The sequence below is a fragment of the Malaclemys terrapin genome, chromosome 7 (genome assembly GCF_027887155.1).
Source record: "Malaclemys terrapin pileata isolate rMalTer1 chromosome 7, rMalTer1.hap1, whole genome shotgun sequence".
In the NCBI taxonomy this organism is placed as follows: Eukaryota; Metazoa; Chordata; order Testudines; family Emydidae; genus Malaclemys; species Malaclemys terrapin.
Genome location: NC_071511.1, coordinates 70543680 through 70562573, shown reverse-complemented (window position 1 = coordinate 70562573; position 18894 = coordinate 70543680). Strand labels below are relative to the sequence as shown.

The window sequence follows — 18894 nt, the reverse complement described above, 5'->3', positions numbered from 1 at the left end:
AACCCTGCCCCTTCCCCACCCTAACTCCGCCCCCTCCTCCCTTCCACTCCCAGCCAGGGGGAAAGGGCTGCCCCAGTGCTACCGGCTTCAGGGTTTGCCAGGCAGCCCCCAGACCCTGCGCCCCCAGCCGGCGCTTCCCCAGCGCAGCTGGAGCCCGGGAGGGGAAGCGCCCAGCTGGGGGCGCAGGGTCTGGAGGCTGCCCGGCAAACCGTGAAGCCGGTAGCGCTCGGCTTTGGGCAGCCCCTATGCCTCCAGACCCTGCGCCCCCAGCCGGGCACTTCCCCTCCCGTGCTCCGGCGGCGCAGGGTCTGGAGGCACGGGGCTGCCCGAAGCCGGTAGCGCTCAGGCAGCCCGGCTCTTAAACAGAGCCGAAGAGTCGGGAAGGAGCAGAGCCGCCATTTTCCCGGACATGTTCGGCTTTTTGGCAATTCCCCCCGGACGGGGGTTTGACTGCCGAAAAGCCAGACATGTCCAGGAAAAAGAGGATGTATGGTAACCCTAGTACTACTGACAACTATTTTTAGCAATGGGTGCCCTGAACTGGTGCTAAAAACAGTTGTAATGAGAGTGTGGATAGGAGAAAGCTATTTTGGCAGTGTTAAAATCAGGGCCGGCTCCAGGCACCAGCAGAGCAAGCTCATGCTTGGGGCGGCAGATTCTACGGGGCAGCATTCCACCCAATCCTAGGGCAGCATGGCTGCTTTTCTTTTTTTTTTTTGTTCGCCGATCCGGCCGCCCTGTAGGGGGCGGCGGTGTGGAGGAAGGGAGCACCCTGCTGGGAGTGGGCTGCGCACTCCATCTGCCCCAGCCGGTGTCAGGTCTGTAGCAAGCCCGGCAGGGCAGCCTGCATCCTTCACTCCCTACCGACCAGGGCGGCGCGGAGTCCTCCTGACAGGCAGCGCGGCGAGCAGCCTGCTGAAGCCCTAGCCACCCCCTTTCTCTCTCCCCCTCCCCCTGCTCCCTCACCCCCACCCCCCACTAGCCAGGGTATGTCTGCAGCGCAGGGAGTACCCCTGCACTCTGGCTCCGGCCGCGCTGCAGGTTTTTTTCTTTGTTTCCCCCACTCCAGCCGCCCCGATTTTTTTTGTTTTGTTTGCTTGGGGCGGCAAAAAAGCCAGAGCGGGCCCTGGTTAAAATGATCTTGAATGGGACTTCAGAATTCGTTTCTAGTGGGAAGCCATCATACAATGTTATCTAAATTTGCAAAGATTAAATTCTCGCTTAGATTTCTGAGTAATGTGGGAATATTAGAGGCACAAGGTGGGTGAGGAAATATCTTTTATTGGACCAACTTCTGTTGGTGAGAGAGCTAAGCTGTCTCTCTAATATCCCAGGACTGACACAGCTACAACTATGCTGCAAACAGGGCCGGCTCCAGGCACCAGCTTGGCAAGCAGGTGCTTGGGGTGGCCACTCCGGAGAGGGGTGGCAGGTCCAGCTATTCAGCGGCAATTTGGCGGACGGTCCCTCACTCCGGCTTGGAGCGAAGGACCTCCCGCCGAATTGCCACCGCAGATCGCGATCGCAGCTTTTTTTTTTTTTGGCTGCTTGAGGCAGCCAAAACCCTGGAGCCGGCCCTGGCTGCATACAATAATGTGGGGATAACAGTCATATGTCTCCAAGTAGATATTAGAGTCTCTCTCTATAATCCAGTCCTAAAGTCAAGTTAAATTTCTTGGCTCCAGATCTTTGCAGAAAAAAATGCACTCTCTGATATTATCAACAAGGAAAACAACTTTTGATTTCTCTTTCTCATATTATGGCTGATAGTGTGTTTCTGGAAGGTACAGCTTATTTTGCATTCATTTATTAATATTTCTATATGGTATTAATTCTGAAAAACACAGCAAACAGACCAGTGATGGTCATTCAGATCAATGAGCTTAGTCTCTGTGATTTTCTGGCTCATCCCATTGCCGTCTGTTACCTCTTTGAGTCTGCTAACAACAGTGGGATAGGACACATGCTGCTGGTTCGATTTAAGGCTGGCTAAATTAATTGACTTAGCTGTGTGCGAGCATGACTGTATTGCTAGGGTAAGTAATTTTTAGGGTGTGTAGCGCTTATGTAGGTGTGCTTGGTTTTTAAATGGAAAATGCCTAGTATTTTTTATTACTAGTGTACATGACTTGGTTTCCCTGTTCAATTTTGTATTGATTCTTGACGGAATGCATAGGTAAATCAAAGGGACTGTAAAGGGATTGTTAAAGAACCAAGCAGGAAAGGCAAGATACACACCTTCAAAGGAATTAAGATAACAATGCCTGGGCCATCAACTGGGGGCAGAAGCGATCTATCTGGCATGAGCCAGGCTATGATGTTTTACCCTTTTTAAGGCTCTGTCTAATGTCTTAATCCTTATAAAGGCTAGCCGGCAGAAAAAGGAAGGAGTTCAGTGAGTGGCCAGCGATGCTATTCAGTGTGGCAATGAAAAGAGCCATGCAGGCTGTTTCTCCCAACTCAGAGACGGGGAATCAGATGGACCTGCCTGAGCTATGGATAGATAGGTTAAGCTAGGTAAGGGAATGTGCATCTAGGACTGTTTTTTGTTTAATAAAGTTGCTACTGAATAAATGAGATGATATAACTTAAACGAGGATGCAAAGATCCTCACTTCATGGGCCCATAGTAGTGACATATCCACAGTTACATAGTTGAGTCCATGAAGATCTTGAAACAAGTTCATCACATCTCAGAGCAGGACAAACACAGAGATAAGGTGCTTTACCAAACACCAGAAAGTAAGTCTTCAAGGAATCTTTGAAAGCTGCTTTAGATAAAATAGATTTCGTTCTGGAAATTCTGAGTAAATGGCCTGGAGTCTCTTTATTTCAAGTACTATTCATGTTAAGGCAACTAAGCATATTTCTAGAAATTCTTTCTGACCTCTCTATTATCAATGATATTTTCATACCAGGGTCCCTATGAACAGTGCAACTTTCCCTTGACACTAAGCAAAAGTGAATTAATACATGAAACAAAAAGCATTAATCCACCAAAAGTGTGTCAAACCACCAAGCAGTGTGTTATCTGGTATTATTGGCCTTTCTCCCCTCTCCCATTTCCCTTATCTCCTCCTCCAATTTTGTCTTTTGTCTTGTCTCTATTTAGATTGTAGAATCTTTGGGGCAGGGATTTTGTTTGTCTGTAAAGTGCCTTGGCATTTGTGAGTGCTGAATTATGGGACTTAAATCCACAATGTGCCCAAACTCCAGTGGGCTATCAAGGGACACATGACCCACAAGCTTCTAGAATTCACCCCATTTTAATAACCTGAGAACACAGCTGTAAATAAGCAGACTGTAGACCTGTAAATGGCTTTAAACAGAAATCAATGGAAATCCAGCATTTCCATTCTTACACTTCACTTTAAGACAAGTATATATTCATAAAGCTAATGCATTCTCTGCTGGAACTATGTGGAGCAGAATGGTCATCTTTTGGCCTTTTACATAAGAGACAACCCTGATCTGTATTCTCTGTCAGTTCCTCATGATAGTCGCCTTTGTTCAAGTCTGAAACTGTGTAGGTATCAATTTCTCCTAGCACTTGTAGTATCTCCTGTTTTAACCAGCTCCGAACACAGTTGAAAGTTGAATGATGACTTTAATGCAATTCAATTTATCATAATAGAAATCTCAACAAGAGTCAGTATATCTATACGTTTACATCACTGATGCCGCATGGTATGCAAAATGTGAGGCTATTGTAAATCAATAAGGTTATATAATTATTAAAGCTGCAAGCCAACTTGCACTAACTGATTTTAATGAAAATCACAAGGTCAGGGAAATTAAAATTCACAGATTATTAACCGTTTTTCATTACAGGATTTGTCATTCCATCTGCCATCTGGATATACTTCTACACAGTCTTCAATTCCGCCAACATTATTTGGCTCTCCTGGAGCCCAGTTTGAGTATCCTATTGCTTCACCATTGAGATACTTAAATGAACCTTCTGTTTGTATATCATTTATTCCAATATATGCTGCTTTGTTATGACGAACTACTATTTGTTGTATGGCACTGTTCTCTGCAGAATTCCTTGGAGAAGCAATCAGGCCACCAGCTTGGGAACATGTGGCTTTTGAGGTCTCAAAGTCACCTTCAGAGCCATTGGCTTGAAATGTTTTTTCACTGCCACTATTGCCATTTATGAAAATCCAAGCTAGAAAAAACACAGAAGTACAGTACATCTAAATTACATTTTTTCCCACACACTATTCTTTAGATTAGAGTAACAAGTTCTTGGACGCTGGAGCAAGAGGCAGTTGTTTTTTTTTTGATTCATTCTGTCAGACCAACTGAGACTTATGCACACCAACCCAGAAGTTTAAAAGGGGAAGAATATTTTACTGGTGTAGAGAAAACAGAGGAGAAAGGTCTCAGGAAGACCCTATAACAACCAGGAAAAATCTTAGGTTGAGGTTTATACTTTATTATTGTTATTTTAGTTAGCAATGAAGTCATAGCTGAGGAAGTTTTTATTGGCCTAGAGAGCAGAGTTGGAATTGTACACAATACCAGAGTTTAATACTATTTTGTTAGCCTAAAATATTGCCATGTCACTATTGTACGGCATAGCGTTTGGGAACATTACTGCAATACTTTTTATGAGGCCAGGCCCATTGTCCTTGATATGACACAGTGAGAAGTCCTGTCATCATTCCATTAGCACAGATAAGAATCAAGGTCCTGTTCCTGTTCCAGAGGAAGTAAATGGGAAATCAAGGGGTAGAATGAGGCCACATGTGCTGTTGATGTCAGAGAGTGGTTGTCTCCCACTATTCTTTTTGGTCACAGGACAAATCAAATAACATTTCAGACACAAAGTAGACCCTACCCAAGCCACACTATTTCATCTTAAGTATACTTCGGATAGGATTTTTTTTAGCACTTGATCCCACAGCTATTCTCAGATGGACTTTCCTATTTACATCAAAGTGGAGATCTGCCAAGGCTACCAATACATGTGAGAGATTTAGACCTATACTTCCCATATTGTAGAACTGAGTTACTTTACTAAAACATCCAACAAGTACATAGAAGTTTGGAGTATGAACAAATAGCAAGAAGCCCAGATCAGACACCACATATGAATCATTTTTAACTCTGAAGAAGTGGGGATCTAGATCTGCATCCAAATTACTCCGTTTGGGCCCATCTCTCAGTGACTGGAATGAACAGCACTTCATTTGTCTTACCTTTTTGGATTTTGCTGACAGTAGCTTTCAGGGTCTTCAGTTGTTCTTGCAAATCCCTTATTTCAGTTTTTAAAAGCTCACATTCTGAAGAATAAAATAATAGTATTGTTCTTATTGTGTCACATTAAAATATGGAAGGTTTTCTAAAAGCTTAAAGCTAGAAAAATCGCCTCCAGAACTAGTAATGAATCACAAGTGTAACACCAAAGATACTGTTTTTGATTTCTTGGTTCCTCAAGAAGATACAACAAGTTTAAAACTGAGGTGTTGAGGCCACAACTCCACTGAAAGTAAAAGGAAACTACCCACTGAGTGCAATTCTTAATAGCATCTGCAGCAATGCTAGCTTTTCAATTCAATTGTAAATGCTAAATATTAGAAGCAGAAGACAACATAATTATGAAAATAAAACATGGAAATTAGAATAAAGTCAATTAGCAATGTTCTGAGGAGAATTGTGAAGAATATGTGCATTCACTAGAAGTCCACTTGACCTTTGCAGTAGGTACAACTACCATGATGTTTGCCAATCTCAGCCTATGCGTGAAAATTTCATGAACAAGAACCGAGATCATTTTTACAGCTGCTCCTGGTGAACCCTTGTAGGACCTTCTTCCTTGTCTTCCAGCAGCACATCCTTCATCCCACGAACCCAGGATCAGGTACCCATCACTGTGGTGTCTGTCTCCTGTAGGATGCTACTCATAGACGTTTGAGTTCATCAGCCTAACCCTTCAAGCCTCGCTCACTTCTTTCCATTGCAAACAAGACTGTCTGGTTTCCTCAGTGCCCACCTCTGTGTATTTCTTCCCTACTTTGACAGAAGCAGCAAAGCCCAACTGGAACATTTATGAAATGAAAACCATTAAAAAGTCCATAATAGTTTCTGTGTATGTGCTGTTAGGCTTCTTCTTTGCCCTCCCTCAAAAGTGCACTGCTTACCTCTGCCTCCACAGTCTCCCTTTGGTCCTTCTGCACCTATGTCTCCTTTTGGTCCAGGGGATCCATCCTTTCCTGGAAGACCTGGTATCCCTCTTAATCCTTGCAATCCAATGTGTTTATTCAGGGAAAAGGAAGAGTCAAAAAATAAAGCAAGTAAACAATTGAATCTGTAGGTGTTATAAGAGTTTGTGATTATTGTCATAATTACAGATGGATGACGATGAGATCAACAAAAAGACCATAATGAATTTTGGGAAAAGTTCAGATCCTGATCCAGGTCCAAACTTTATAGCTTGACTCCACTGCTATTATTAGAATATCAAATTCAAACATCTGAAATGTGTTCAGAAGTTTGGTTTGGATTCACTTCTTAATGGAAATATTAGTATGTGAGTGGAGCTGGAATTCTTAAAATGTTTCTGAGCATGTACAGATAAAGCCATATTTTCAACAGATTTTGCACCCAGATTTTCAGGTGCTCAGAATCCACAGTTGGGATCAGATTTTCAAAAGAATATAAACGCTCTCATTGAGACACTTGCAACTGGATAGTCAAAATAACTCAGCACTCAGTGCCCTGTTTTGAAAATATAGTGCTTAATAGGAGCTATGCTCTTTTGACAACCTAGCCCATAATCCCTTATGCCTCTATTGCCCATCTGCAAAATGGACATACTACTCCCATCTTTCTTTCTGTCTCGTCTATTGAGTTTGCAAGATCTTCAGAGCAGAGATTTTCTCTTACCATGTTTTATGTAGATTGCCCAACAAGATTGTTTTCAGATCTCTGTTAGGGACTCTAAGTGATATTGTAATACAAATAAATAACTTCTTATAGTAACTTCTAGAGAGTAGGCTGAATGCCCCTTCATCCTTTGCAGCAGTGAGACCTAAACAGCTCTTCCAGGGTCTGTCTCTTCAGTGCCAATTCAACTTATTTTGAGGTTTGACAATACCAGAATGTATATTACCCCGGTGTTGGCCATCTGCTGACACTGCCAAAAGTGCTATTAGTCCTATTTATGACGTGTGTGTGTGTGTGTGTGTGTCTTAATCATCAAGAAATGTACTGAAACATCCAAGTCATTTCACATAGACCCACAGGACAGTCATTGGCTGGTAACAAGTTTCAGACACTGCCAATCTGGATCAGATTCAAAACTGGTGGCCTGGAGGTAAAAGACTCTAGAGAATATTACCTATCTCAGAAGCATCCCGTTTTAATTTCTAACCTAGCTTTTATTTGACTGTTAGTTTCATCCTAGTATTTTAGTAATTAGCAATATATTAAGGATCTCCAGATTTTTCATGCTTGACAAATGTTTTTGCTCAAGTTCCATCTAGCTACATGATTTGAATTATGCTTCCTTTTTTATCTTTTTTTTTTAAATACCAATCTGACCAACAGGTGAACAGTAAGTCAATATTTCTATACCTTGATCTCCCTTTTCCCCTTTAGGGCCATCTTTCCCATCGCTTCCTGGTAGTCCGTTCTGAGCAGGTCCGCACACAACAAGTGTACATGCATTCTGATCCCATTTTTGGACAACCTGAGCAGGATTTGAGTTGGAAGTTGTCACCAGAGTTAACACCAAGACAAAAGTGTTGAATATTGGAAGCAGCAGCATTGTTTGATTCCTAGCCTGTGAAAAATCATTAAAAGAATTAACCTAAAGCAGTGGTGGGCAACCTGCAACCTGTGCCACTTCCCACAGCTCCCATTGACTGGGAACGGTGAACCACAGCCACTGGGAACTGTGGGTAGCCATGCAAATGTAAACAAACGGTCTGGAGGCTCGCCAGCGGATTACCCTGATGGGCTGCATGTGGCCTGTGGGCCGCAGGTTGCCCACCACTGCCCTAAAGGTATTTTGAGTGCAAATAAGCTCTTAATGTTGCAATATTACACATTGGCTATATAAAGGAATGCTAAATGTCTACTTCCTAAAACATTTGTAGTAGTTATTTTTTTTTAAAATCAGAGCTTCAGTGCTCATGAAAACACTTCTTAACTATTCTTTTCTCAGATCTTAATGAAGTATCCCTAATTATTGGAATTTGTCCTGCTCTAAAAACCCTACAACTCTGATAAAAAAAGGAGAGAATTTCAGATAAGTCCCATCAGGTTGGCTGCAAACATAATCCTTAATGTTTTAGTAAACAACTGCTTTTAAGAAAGTGAACTTTTTTCAGCCCTGCACAAGTGCACTGGGGATGGTGTAGAAGTGAATACCAGGACTTGCACTTGGTAATACGGCTGCATGCTTTCAATTCGAAGATAATGTAGGGACTAAACTCCCAAACTTACCTGTAAAATTGCATATACTTCCTAAATAAATAGCATAAAAAAGTTAAACAAAACATATTTTGTTGTACTCTGAACAAAGTAGGAACATTAAATCATGACTGAATTTTTTTCAAATTAAAATACATAAACTATAACACAATGTAACATTAAACCTTGTCTGATGAAGAAATAAACAGAGTTCTACCTTTTAATACACATAAATCAAAGATTTTAAGGAAATTTCTATTGTAAGTTTACCAACTATGCACAACTTTATAATTAAAAAACAGAATTAAAAGAGAGAGCAATCACTTACTCTGCAGTTCCTGCTTTGCTAGAAAAAGCATTCACCGGAATAATTTACTGAATTTTACTGTCTATTTATATACTACAGAGTAAGTAACATGAACTCTGGTTTCTCAGCCTTGCTCATTTACAGTAAATAGGAGTTATAGTTTATGTAAGCATAATTTCACTGGAGAGTAAATGGTCTTATTGGTCTTGAAACCATGATCATAAGGATAGATACAAAGAATAAATATTTTCCCATTGGCAAAATACAAAGGAGGAACTGAACCAGAACATTTGTGAAACTTGAAAAAAAATGTATGTATTGGTTGAAATGATGCCAGGTGACCCCACTAGGGCTTACCTGTACCAGCTAACACATATTAACTGCCTTGTTTACAGTAGGATTTTAACAAGCATTAAATTACACATTTTTTCCTGGGTGAAGATAAGGAAAGGTTTGCCTATACTATCTAATACATTAATAACAGACAGTAAAAGAGAGGGGGGAAAAGAGTCATGCAAACTACATCATCAGTTTTTCTATGAGTCCTAACTCCATTGCAAGAGACCAAAAGAGTCTTACTCACTCAAAAGGCCCATCCACCATGAGAAATGATTGACGCGCTAGTGTGCTGAAGTGGGATTTGTCCAGTTCCCTTTATGAGAAGTGTTCTTGAAACTTGATAGAATGCTTTCTGCAATAATGCTGAAGAAAACATGTTTATGCTTTCAGCCTGGTTCACGTGGACTCATTGCTGACAACAATTGTCAGCATGTGGTCAATTTCCTAGTGTAGACAGGCCTAAAGATTAGGCCAGAGTTCTAAGAAATAAGAGCTCCATGCCATTCTTTCTGTTATTTTTGTCCATGTGCTGTTCCAGCTGAAGATTAAGGATAATTACAGAACTCCAGATTATTTTAAAACATAAATAAAAGTAATATGCAAGAGGATGATTTATAAGGCTGAATAAGAATAGAAAAGTTTTCAAGAACTTAATTTCCATATAAAGTAAATACAGTGTTGTATCACAAAGACCATCACTGTACCTGGGATGTGACAATCAGAAAGTGAAGCTCCTGAGAAAATAATTAAATGAAAATACAACTAATAAATCCATTGTCATTGTCTAAATGGAGAGAGTTATAAATTAGAAAAAGGTAAATTAGATGTTAATTAGTAATTCAGTTTATTTAATCTAAAATATTATTAACAGAGGGAATGGGCCAGATCCTCACCTGTGGGAAATGAATGGAGTTATGCCGATGTATGGCAGGCGAAGATCTGGCCCATGACATTAATCAACTATATACTTCTAAAGAAATAAAATCATGCCAACTTCCTGCCCACAAGCACTTTTCTCTGTGGGAAGATGCCAGTTCAAGCAAGTTTTCTGTTTACTTTACTTTTTGTTTAAACTACCATTAGCTCTCTGCTCAATTAGTCAAAACTGCCAAGTCTCTCAGATCTGAGGGAGACTTCTCATCTGGGATTAATTGTATGAAAGCTCTCCTCTTCTGAAGAAGGACTTTACAGTATGTTTCAATGAGCCAGTCATGATCTGAATTCTTTTAAAATGTCCATTATTTCAGTTGTCAAGATGACAGCCCAGTGTAACTGAGCGGATCACCACCCAAGTACCCCCTCCTGGCCAGAGGTCACTCTACAGGAGTCTGCCTCACTTTCCCCTTCAAGGGACTTCTTAAATAGGCCCTGCACACATAGTCCAAAGGCAATTAAAACATTCCCTTTCTGGGGTCCAATTTATTTAGTCCTGACATAATGCGCCCTTCAGGCCCCAACCCCAGTTCAGTGTCTTTCTCCTCTGAGGTGGGGAGTCCCCAGCCCTCCTTCCTGGAGTTTTGTCCCAATTCAATGGCTCTTTCTCTTTCTTCAACTAGGAGCAGGGCCGGCTCCAGGCACCAGCCGACCAAGCAGGTGCTTGGGGCGGCACCAGGATCGGGAGGGCACTCTGGCCGGTCGGGGAGAGCGGGGCCCTGGCCGGGCTCACCGCTGGCGCTCCGGCTAGCCGGGGAGAGCGGGGCCCCGGCCGGGCTCGCCGCCCTCTCCCCGGCGCTCTGGCCGGTTGGGAGAGCAGGTCCGCCCTCCCCCCAGCACTCCAGCCGGCTGGGGAGAATGGAGCCATGGCCGGGCTCGGCACCCTCCCCTGCTGCGCTCCCCGCGGGGGGCCGGGGGCGGTGGGAGGCTTTTTTGCCTGGGGCGGCAAAAAAGCCAGAGCTGGCCCTGACTAGGAGTTTGGCCCGCCGGGCCTCAACTCTTGTTCAATGTCCCTCTTCTATTAGGTAGGAAGTCCCCAACCGTCCTTCCTAAAGCTGGGTCACAGTTCAATATTTCCCTGCAAGAGACAGTCTTGCTCCCTACAGCAGCTTCCTCACACCAGCTACAGTTTCTCAGGCTTCTGCTTTCTGAGCCTTCTTCCCCCCATCTCTGCAGCTTCCTGCTCTCTTCTCGGGGAGTAGTTTGATCTTTGTTCAGGTGTGTCTGTTTAGTAACTAGCTGGCCCTGGACCACAATGGGCTACATCATCCTATTACACCCAGTCTCAAAATACTTTAAGGCCCTCTGTACACTGGGAAATCAATCCTTTGCTGATGACTTTTGTCAGCAATGGTTATCCCTGAACTGGTGCTGAAAACATCATTTCCAGCAGTGTTACAAAACCATTCTTGAACGGGACTTCAGGTCAGTTTCTACTGGGAACCCACTTACAATTTTATCTAAATTTGCAGAGATTAAATTATTTCTTTGATTTCTTGATTAATATAGGGACAGTCTAGGTGATATGGGCCCCCCATCCGTAATGCAGACATCCATCTCCTGGCACTTATTAGATGCTTTTCTCTACAATCCAGCCCTAAAGTCAAGTTAAAAATCTTGACTGCAGATCTTTAGAAAACATTTCACACAGTAATATCATTGTGACAGACTGGTGATAATCTGTGATAAGATGAACAAACCTTATGGAATTAAGATAAACTTTACTGAATTAAGTTGAATCTTATTTAATTAGGGTTGACACCTGTGGGATTCATTGTATTAAACATGTAACTGTGTATATGTTATTGTGGCATTTTATGTATCTCCTCAACTGGGGGTGGGGGGAGGCTAATACACTTCATCCATTATCAACCCTTTAATGACAATCTTCTGGGAAGAAATGGATATACTAGTTCAAACTCAATTTTCCAGGGGCCAACAGACAAATAAAGGATTTTTGGATGAATTCCCTGGGGTTTAGTTCCTCCTTCATGATCCTGCAAATGAACAGGACCCTAGTCCACAGAGAGCCCCAGTCCTTAGGGGAGGATTGGAAGACTCATAACAGTAGGTGCGTGTTCTAAGATGAAGCTCTGATGAACTTATAACCACAAGGAAGCCCCTAAGGTGGGGTGTTGAAAGACTGCCCTTGCCTGAGCCCATGTGAGAGTTGGAATGAATTCTGGAAAGCTTATCAGCATGTGTGTACATTCTTTCATTGTATTTAATATGTTTCAGCTGTAAACCTTTCCTGGCATTAGGTGCCTATGCCGTTTTAGCAAGAAACTGGTGGCGGCAGACTTCCCAGCTTTCAGCCCAGCGTTTAGGGTACTCATTGGGGATGTGGGAAAAGGGATTAGAACTAGGAACTGCCACCTTTCAGGACAGCGCTCTAACCAGTGAGTTATGGGATATTCCAATGTGGCCCTCTCACAGTCTCTCCTGTTGAAGCTGTTCCACTGTGGATAAAGAATTTTAAAAAGTCACTGGAGCAGGAGGACTGGACGCTGGATCTCCCACTCCAAAGTGAGAGCTCTGTCCACCAGGCTATAGTGTCATTCATACTTTCTCTTTCTGGCCCAGTGATTCTTTATCCACAGTGGAACAGCCTTAACAGGAGAAAGCCCCTGCCCCATCAGAATATCCTCTGGCTCAGTGGCAAAGACACTCACTGGAAGGTGGCAGATGTCATTTCATATCCCTTTTCCTTTTCCAGTGGAGGGAAGACATGAACTGGTGATCTCTGACAGCACAGGTGAATACACTAACCACTGGGCTAAAAGTTATGAGCATGGCCCTACTAAATTCACAGACCATTTTAGTAAATTTCATGATCGTAGCATTTAAAAAATCTTGAATTTCATGGTTTCAAATATTTAAATCTTACATTTCACAGCGTTGTAACAAAGCATGAATATGCATTTAAAATGGAAAAATATAAACATGTAAAGCCCTTAAGTTAACAAAAGTGGTGAAAAAAAAGTTCTGGTTTTAAATGTCACTAATTGAATGGGAGTATGGAACATCCTGAAACTGTGTCTTTCTTCATTCCCTGTCTCTGAGCTGAGAACACCTATCCGTGTTTAGACGCAGCTCTTTCTGCAACCATGGAGTTCACTGGAATTGTCAGACAGTGCCGAACTAGCCTTGCAAGGTGAGGGATTCTGGCTTCCACTGAAGATCAAGTTCACCATCAGCATGTGCATTTGTGCAGGGTCAAAAATATGCACAGCCTTTAGGAACCCCACTCCAGGTTGTTGAAACTTTCGAGCCATTTTTTCTGTATTGCTTGACTCTTCCCTGTAGCAGTAATATTGTTTAAGCTTCTTTGCAATGCAAGAAAATACCCACTGAGCACTGGCATTTAACTCAGCATTGTTAGAGGGATTTTCGTTTGCCTGTCAGTCCAGAACAGTACACCCATTACTTTGTTGTATGCTTGGTGGATTGTGACATGTCGAGATTCAAACCAAGTGATTAAGTCCATCAGACCTGTGGCATTCTTGGCAACGAACTGAACTTCCTCATTCAGCTGAGCATCATTGAAGGGTTGAAAGGTCTGTTAAAATCTGCATGTTCAGTGTCAGTGTGAGCTCTTCTGAGATGAACTCAGAGTAGTACTTCCAGTGAGTTGCACGGTATTGTACAGCCCCAAACCAGGAATTCCAAAGAGTAGTGACTCTGGGAGAAGTGCAATTTTTTGTTCCCCTATTTCAGACATTTCAGTCACATTTGCAATATTCTGCCTGTATTGAAGTTTGAGGCTAGGGCAGTGTTTAAAGATCATTTTAATGTAACCGACCAGTTTATCAACTTTATCAAGCTCGCATCTCCACAGCTCACTGACAAGAGAAATTATATATACATTACATCTAATATGGACAGCATTTGGCATTAGACCTTAGAGAACAGATTTGAAAGATTTTTGTCATGTAAGGCCTGGTCTACACTAGGCGTTTATGTCGAAGTTAGCGCCGTTACATCGAATTAACCCTGCACCCGTCCACACCGCGAAGGTATTTAGTTCGACATAGAGGTCTCTTTAATTCGACTTCTGTACTCCTCCCCGATGAGGGGAGTAGCGCTAAATTCGACATGGCCATGTCGAATTAGGCTAGGTGTGGATGGAAATCGACGCTAATAGCTCCGGGAGCTATCCCACAGTGCACCACTCTGTTGACGCTCTGGACAGCAGTACGAGCTCGGATGCTCTGAACTGCCACACAGGAAAAGCCCCGGGAAAATTTGAATTTGAATTCCTTTTCCTGTCTGGCCAGTTTGAATCTCATTTCCTGTCTGGACATCGTGGCGAGCTCAGCAGCACTGGCAACGATGCAGAGCTCTCCAGCAGTGATGGCCGTGCAATCTCAGAATAGAAAGAGGGCCCCAGCATGGACTGATCGGGAAGTCTTGGATCTCATCGCTGTGTGGGGCGATGAGTCCGTGCTTTCCGAGCTGCGATCCAAAAGACGGAATGCAAAGATCTACGAGAAGATCTCTAAAGACATGGCAGAGAGAGGATACAGCCGGGATGTAACGCAGTGCCGCGTGAAAATCAAGGAGCTGAGACAAGGCTACCAGAAGACCAAAGAGGCAAACGGACGCTCCGGATCCCATCCCCAGACATCCCGTTTCTACGAGGCACTGCATTCCATCCTCGGTGCGGCCGCCACCACTACCCCACCAGTGACCGTGGACTCTGAGGATGGGATAGTGTCCACGGCTGGATCCTCGGACATGTTAGCGGACGGGGAAGATGAGGAAGGAGATGAGGAGGACGAGGCAGTCGACAGCGCTCACAACGCTGATTTCCCCGACAGCCAGGATCTCTTCATCACCCTTACAGAGATCCCCTACCAACCCTCCCCAGCCGTTACCCCGGACACAGAATCTGGGGAAGGATCAGCCAGTAAGTGTTGTAAAAATCTAAACATTTATTTGTAACAGAACAGGAATATTAACAATTTAAAAAATGGGTTTCTCATGATTAGTTTGATTAGCTTAACGGTTCAGTCATGGGCAGTGCAACTATTGAAAAAAAATCTAGCAATGTCCGGTTTTGCATGATTGTCCTGCCCAAGCCGCTCTACTGGTTAGTCATTGCTACAGCAGCTACAGTAAAATGCGGTCTATATGTCCGGGGATGGAGCAGAAATCCTCCTGTGACATCTCGAGGAAGCTCTCCTGGAGGTGTTTGGAAATCCGCTGCATTAGGTTCTTGGGGAGAGTGGCCTTATTGGGTCCTCCGTAGTAGGACACGTTGCCACGCCACGAGACTATCAAGTACTCTGGAATCATTGCTCTGCACAGCATGGCGGCATACGGCCCTGGTCTTTGGAGGCTTTCCCGGAGCATTCTCTCTTTCTCGCTGTCAGAGATCCTCATGAGGGTGATGTCGCTCATGATGACCTGCTTTGAATGAGGTAGGGGAATGTTAGTGTTGGGACTGCTTTGCCGTTCCTTTACAGAACTGTAACCGCTGGTTTGCAGCCACGCGGTGGAGGCGGGAGAGGGGCAGCCGAAAGGGATCGTTCCCGGGGACAGCCACGAGGGTGTGGGACAGGAGCAGACTTCCTGCTTGCCGAATTGCTGGCAGCAGGGACCGACATTGATTTCAATGTGAAATGAGGCCATTGCTAATATTAAAGTTTTAAGCTGCCACAAGTCTACGGCTTACCATGTCTGCCTGCAACAGAAATTCTGTTCTCCTGAGAGGCTTCTCAAATGTGCTGTAGAAGACCCCAGGCACTGAATGCGAAGGCCGAGAATTCGACCTTGTGCTGAGTGCGCATGTGATAGGTGCTGTGCATGGTCTTGTTCACAGAGAAAGACTATGTTCTTTGTTCACAACTACATTTATCTTTCTGAGGAATTCACTCCCTTTTTCCCATTCCCACAGCCCCATCTGCGACTGTCTCACAACCTAGCCTGTCATCACACTCCCAGAGGCTAGCGCGGATTAGGCATAAGAAGAAGAGGACACGGGAGGACATGTTCTCGGAGCTTATAGCCTGCTCCAGAGCCCAGGCAGCACAGCAGACCCAGTGGCGGGAGAACTTGACCCGAATGCACCAAGCCAACATGGATCGGGAGGAGAGGTGGCGTCAGGAAGACCAGCAGGCGACTCAAACCCTGCTTGGACTAATGAGGGAGCAAACGGACACGCTCCGGCGCCTTGTGGATGTTCTGCAGGAACGGAGGCAGGAGGACAGAGCCCCGCTGCAGTCCATCTCTAACCGCCCTCCCCCGCCACCAAGTCCCATACTCCCCTCACCCAAAGTGCACAGAAGGAGAGGCGGCAGAGTCCCTGCTAACTCTCACTCCACCCCTGCAGAGAGCTCGAGCAGCAGAAGGCTCTCATTCCCCAAAATTTGACAAGTTCTTTCCTTCCCGCCTGACACAAGCCCCCGTCCAAGTTTCACTTTCCCAGTTCCATGTTTGGTTGATAATAAAAAATACGTTTCTGTTAACTACTGTTTCCATCATGTTCTTTTGGAGGAGGGGGGGATAGGGGGTTGGTAATTCGACAGGACAGTCACCTTTGGCAGGGTATATAGTCGGGGGCAGGCACAGCAGCAGGGCACATACATAGTGCAGTGATGCAGTGACTAGTTACCCTGGTTAGTCTGGGAGGTTGTTTTCATGTTATGTGGTGGGGGGTGGGTTGCTCTGTGACTTTGTGGCAGGGGAGGGCAGTTACAGATCTTAAGCGGCGGTCCTTAGGCAGGATCACAGAGCCACACAGCAGGGGATCTGTAACCGTCCTCCCCCTGCCACAAAGTCACAGACCCCCCCATACACACAGTCCCTATCAGGAGGGGTGACAGGCTCCGTTGAAACAACCATCCCACCGCAGCAGAGCCTGTCAATCCTTGAGTTTAGAAGCTGCATTCGCGCCACTACAGTACACCCGCTCCGCACCACAGTCTGCATCCCAGTTTTAAAAAATTCCCGCGAATACAGTATTAAAGAAAACGGTGTGCTTTAACAAAGTAGAACTATTTTTATTTTGAAACGTGTGTTGGAAGTGGGGTGAAGGGGGTATGTAACTGGATAGGATAGTCAACATTAACTGGGCAAAGAAACGGGGGCAGGTTTAGCTTCTCAATACACAAACTTTAAAGTCACAGGTTACCCTGCTCACTCAGGAACTTTGCTTTCAAAGCCTTCCGGATGCACAGCGCTTCCCGCTGGTCTCTTCTAATCGCCCGGCTGTCTGGCTGTGAGTAATCAGCAGCCAGGCTATTTTCCTCAACCTCCCACCCCGCCATAAAGGTCTCCCCCTTGCTCTCACAGAGATTGTGGAGCACACAGCAAGCTGCAATAACAATGGGGATATTGGTTTCGCTGAGATCACAGCGAGTCAGTAAGCTTCTCCATCTCCCCTTGAGACGGCCAAAAGCACACTCCACCACCATTCTGCACTTGCTCAGCCGGTAGTTGAAGAGTTCTTTTTCAGTGTCCAGGGCGCCAGTATAGGGCTTCATGAGCCAGGGCATTAGCGGGTAGGCTGGGTCCCCGAGGATGACTATAGGCATCTCCACATCCCCAAGAGTTATTTTGTGGTCCGGGAAGTAAATACCTTGCTGCAGCCGTCTAAACAGACCAGAGTTCCTGAAAACACGAGCGTCATGAACCTTGCCCGGCCATCCCACGTAGATGTTGGTAAAACGTCCCCTGTGGTCCACCAGTGCTTGCAGCACCATGGAAAAGTAGCCCTTTCTGTTAATGTACTGGCTGGCCTGGTGTTCCGGTGCCAGGATAGGGATGTGAGTTCCATCTATGGCCCCACCGCAGTTTGGGAATCCCATCGCTGCGAAGCCATCTATGATCGCCTCCACGTTTCCCAGGGTGACTACCTTTGGCAGCAGTACATCAACGATTGCCTTGGCTACTTGCATCACAACAACCCCCACGGTAGATTTGCCCACCCCAAACTGGTTCGCGACTGACCGGTAGCTGTCTGGCGTTGCAAGCTTCCACAGGGCTATGGCCACTCGCTTCTGGACAGTCAGGGCTGCTCGCATCCGGGTGTCATTGCGCTTCAGGGCAGGGGACAGCAACTCACAAAGTTCCAGGAAAGTTCCCTTCCGCATGCGAAAGTTTCGCAGCCACTGGGATTCATCCCAGACCTGCAGCACTATGCGGTCCCACCACCGCTTGTTTCCCGTGCCCAGAATCTCCTTTCGACGGTATCAACATGACCCATTGCCACCGTGATGTTCTCGGCGCTGGGTCCCCTGCTTTCTGAGAGGTCTGTGCTACTCTCAGACTTCAGGCCATCACCGCGTTGACGTAGCCTCCTCGCCTGACTTTTCTGCATCTGCCTCAGGGAAAGGTGTATGATAAGTTGCGAGGCGTTGAGAGCGGCCACAACTGCAGTGATGGTTGCAGCAGGCTCCATGCTCGCAGTGCTGTGGCGTCCGCGCTGTCACTGACTAGAAAAGTGCGCGAACTGATTTCCCGCCGGCGCTTTCAGGGAGGGAGGGCGGGAGTGATGGACGGATGACGACAGTTACCCAAAAGCACCCTGGACACCTTTTTTTTACCCAGAAGGCATTTGCGGCTCCACCCAGAATTCCAATGGGCAGCGGGGACTCCGGGAACTGTGGGATAGCTGACCACAGTGCACCACTTCCAATGTCGACGCTTTCCCCGTTAGTGTGGACTCACAAAGTCGAATTACTGTCCTTAGTGTGGACACACACGTTCGACTTTGCAATATCGATTCCAAAAATTCGATTTAAGTAAAATCGAACTACTCTCGTAGTGTAGACAAGGCCTAAGTTTCATTGTTGCTTACGAAAATAGATACTTTATCAAAGTCTGCACCATATTTTGAAACGGTCTCAATTATCACTCAAGAAATTATAGTGTAGTTAACAGCATCCA

At 45.0% G+C, this 18894-nt stretch overlaps 1 protein-coding gene across 4 annotated transcripts in view; it reads right to left on the bottom strand.

Moving 5' to 3' along the window:
• Positions 1–3586: 3586 nt before the first annotated feature.
• The window catches only part of LOC128841236 (pulmonary surfactant-associated protein D-like), a 97063-nt gene continuing 81755 nt past the window's right edge, over positions 3587–18894 (bottom strand). For 2 of the 4 annotated variants that reach the window (XM_054036097.1, XM_054036099.1), the window contains exons 2-5: positions 7584–7791; positions 6149–6247; positions 5207–5290; positions 3587–4170 (exon numbers count right to left, since the gene is read on the bottom strand). In XM_054036097.1, the coding sequence (XP_053892072.1) occupies positions 3794–4170; positions 5207–5290; positions 6149–6247; positions 7584–7791 (768 nt within the window). In that variant the 3' untranslated portion in view covers positions 3587–3793. Of the gene's footprint in view, positions 4171–5206; positions 5291–6148; positions 6248–7583; positions 7792–8751; positions 8845–9313; positions 9344–18894 lie in introns of those variants that run through there. The other 2 variants (XM_054036100.1, XM_054036098.1) reach the window with 2 other exon arrangements.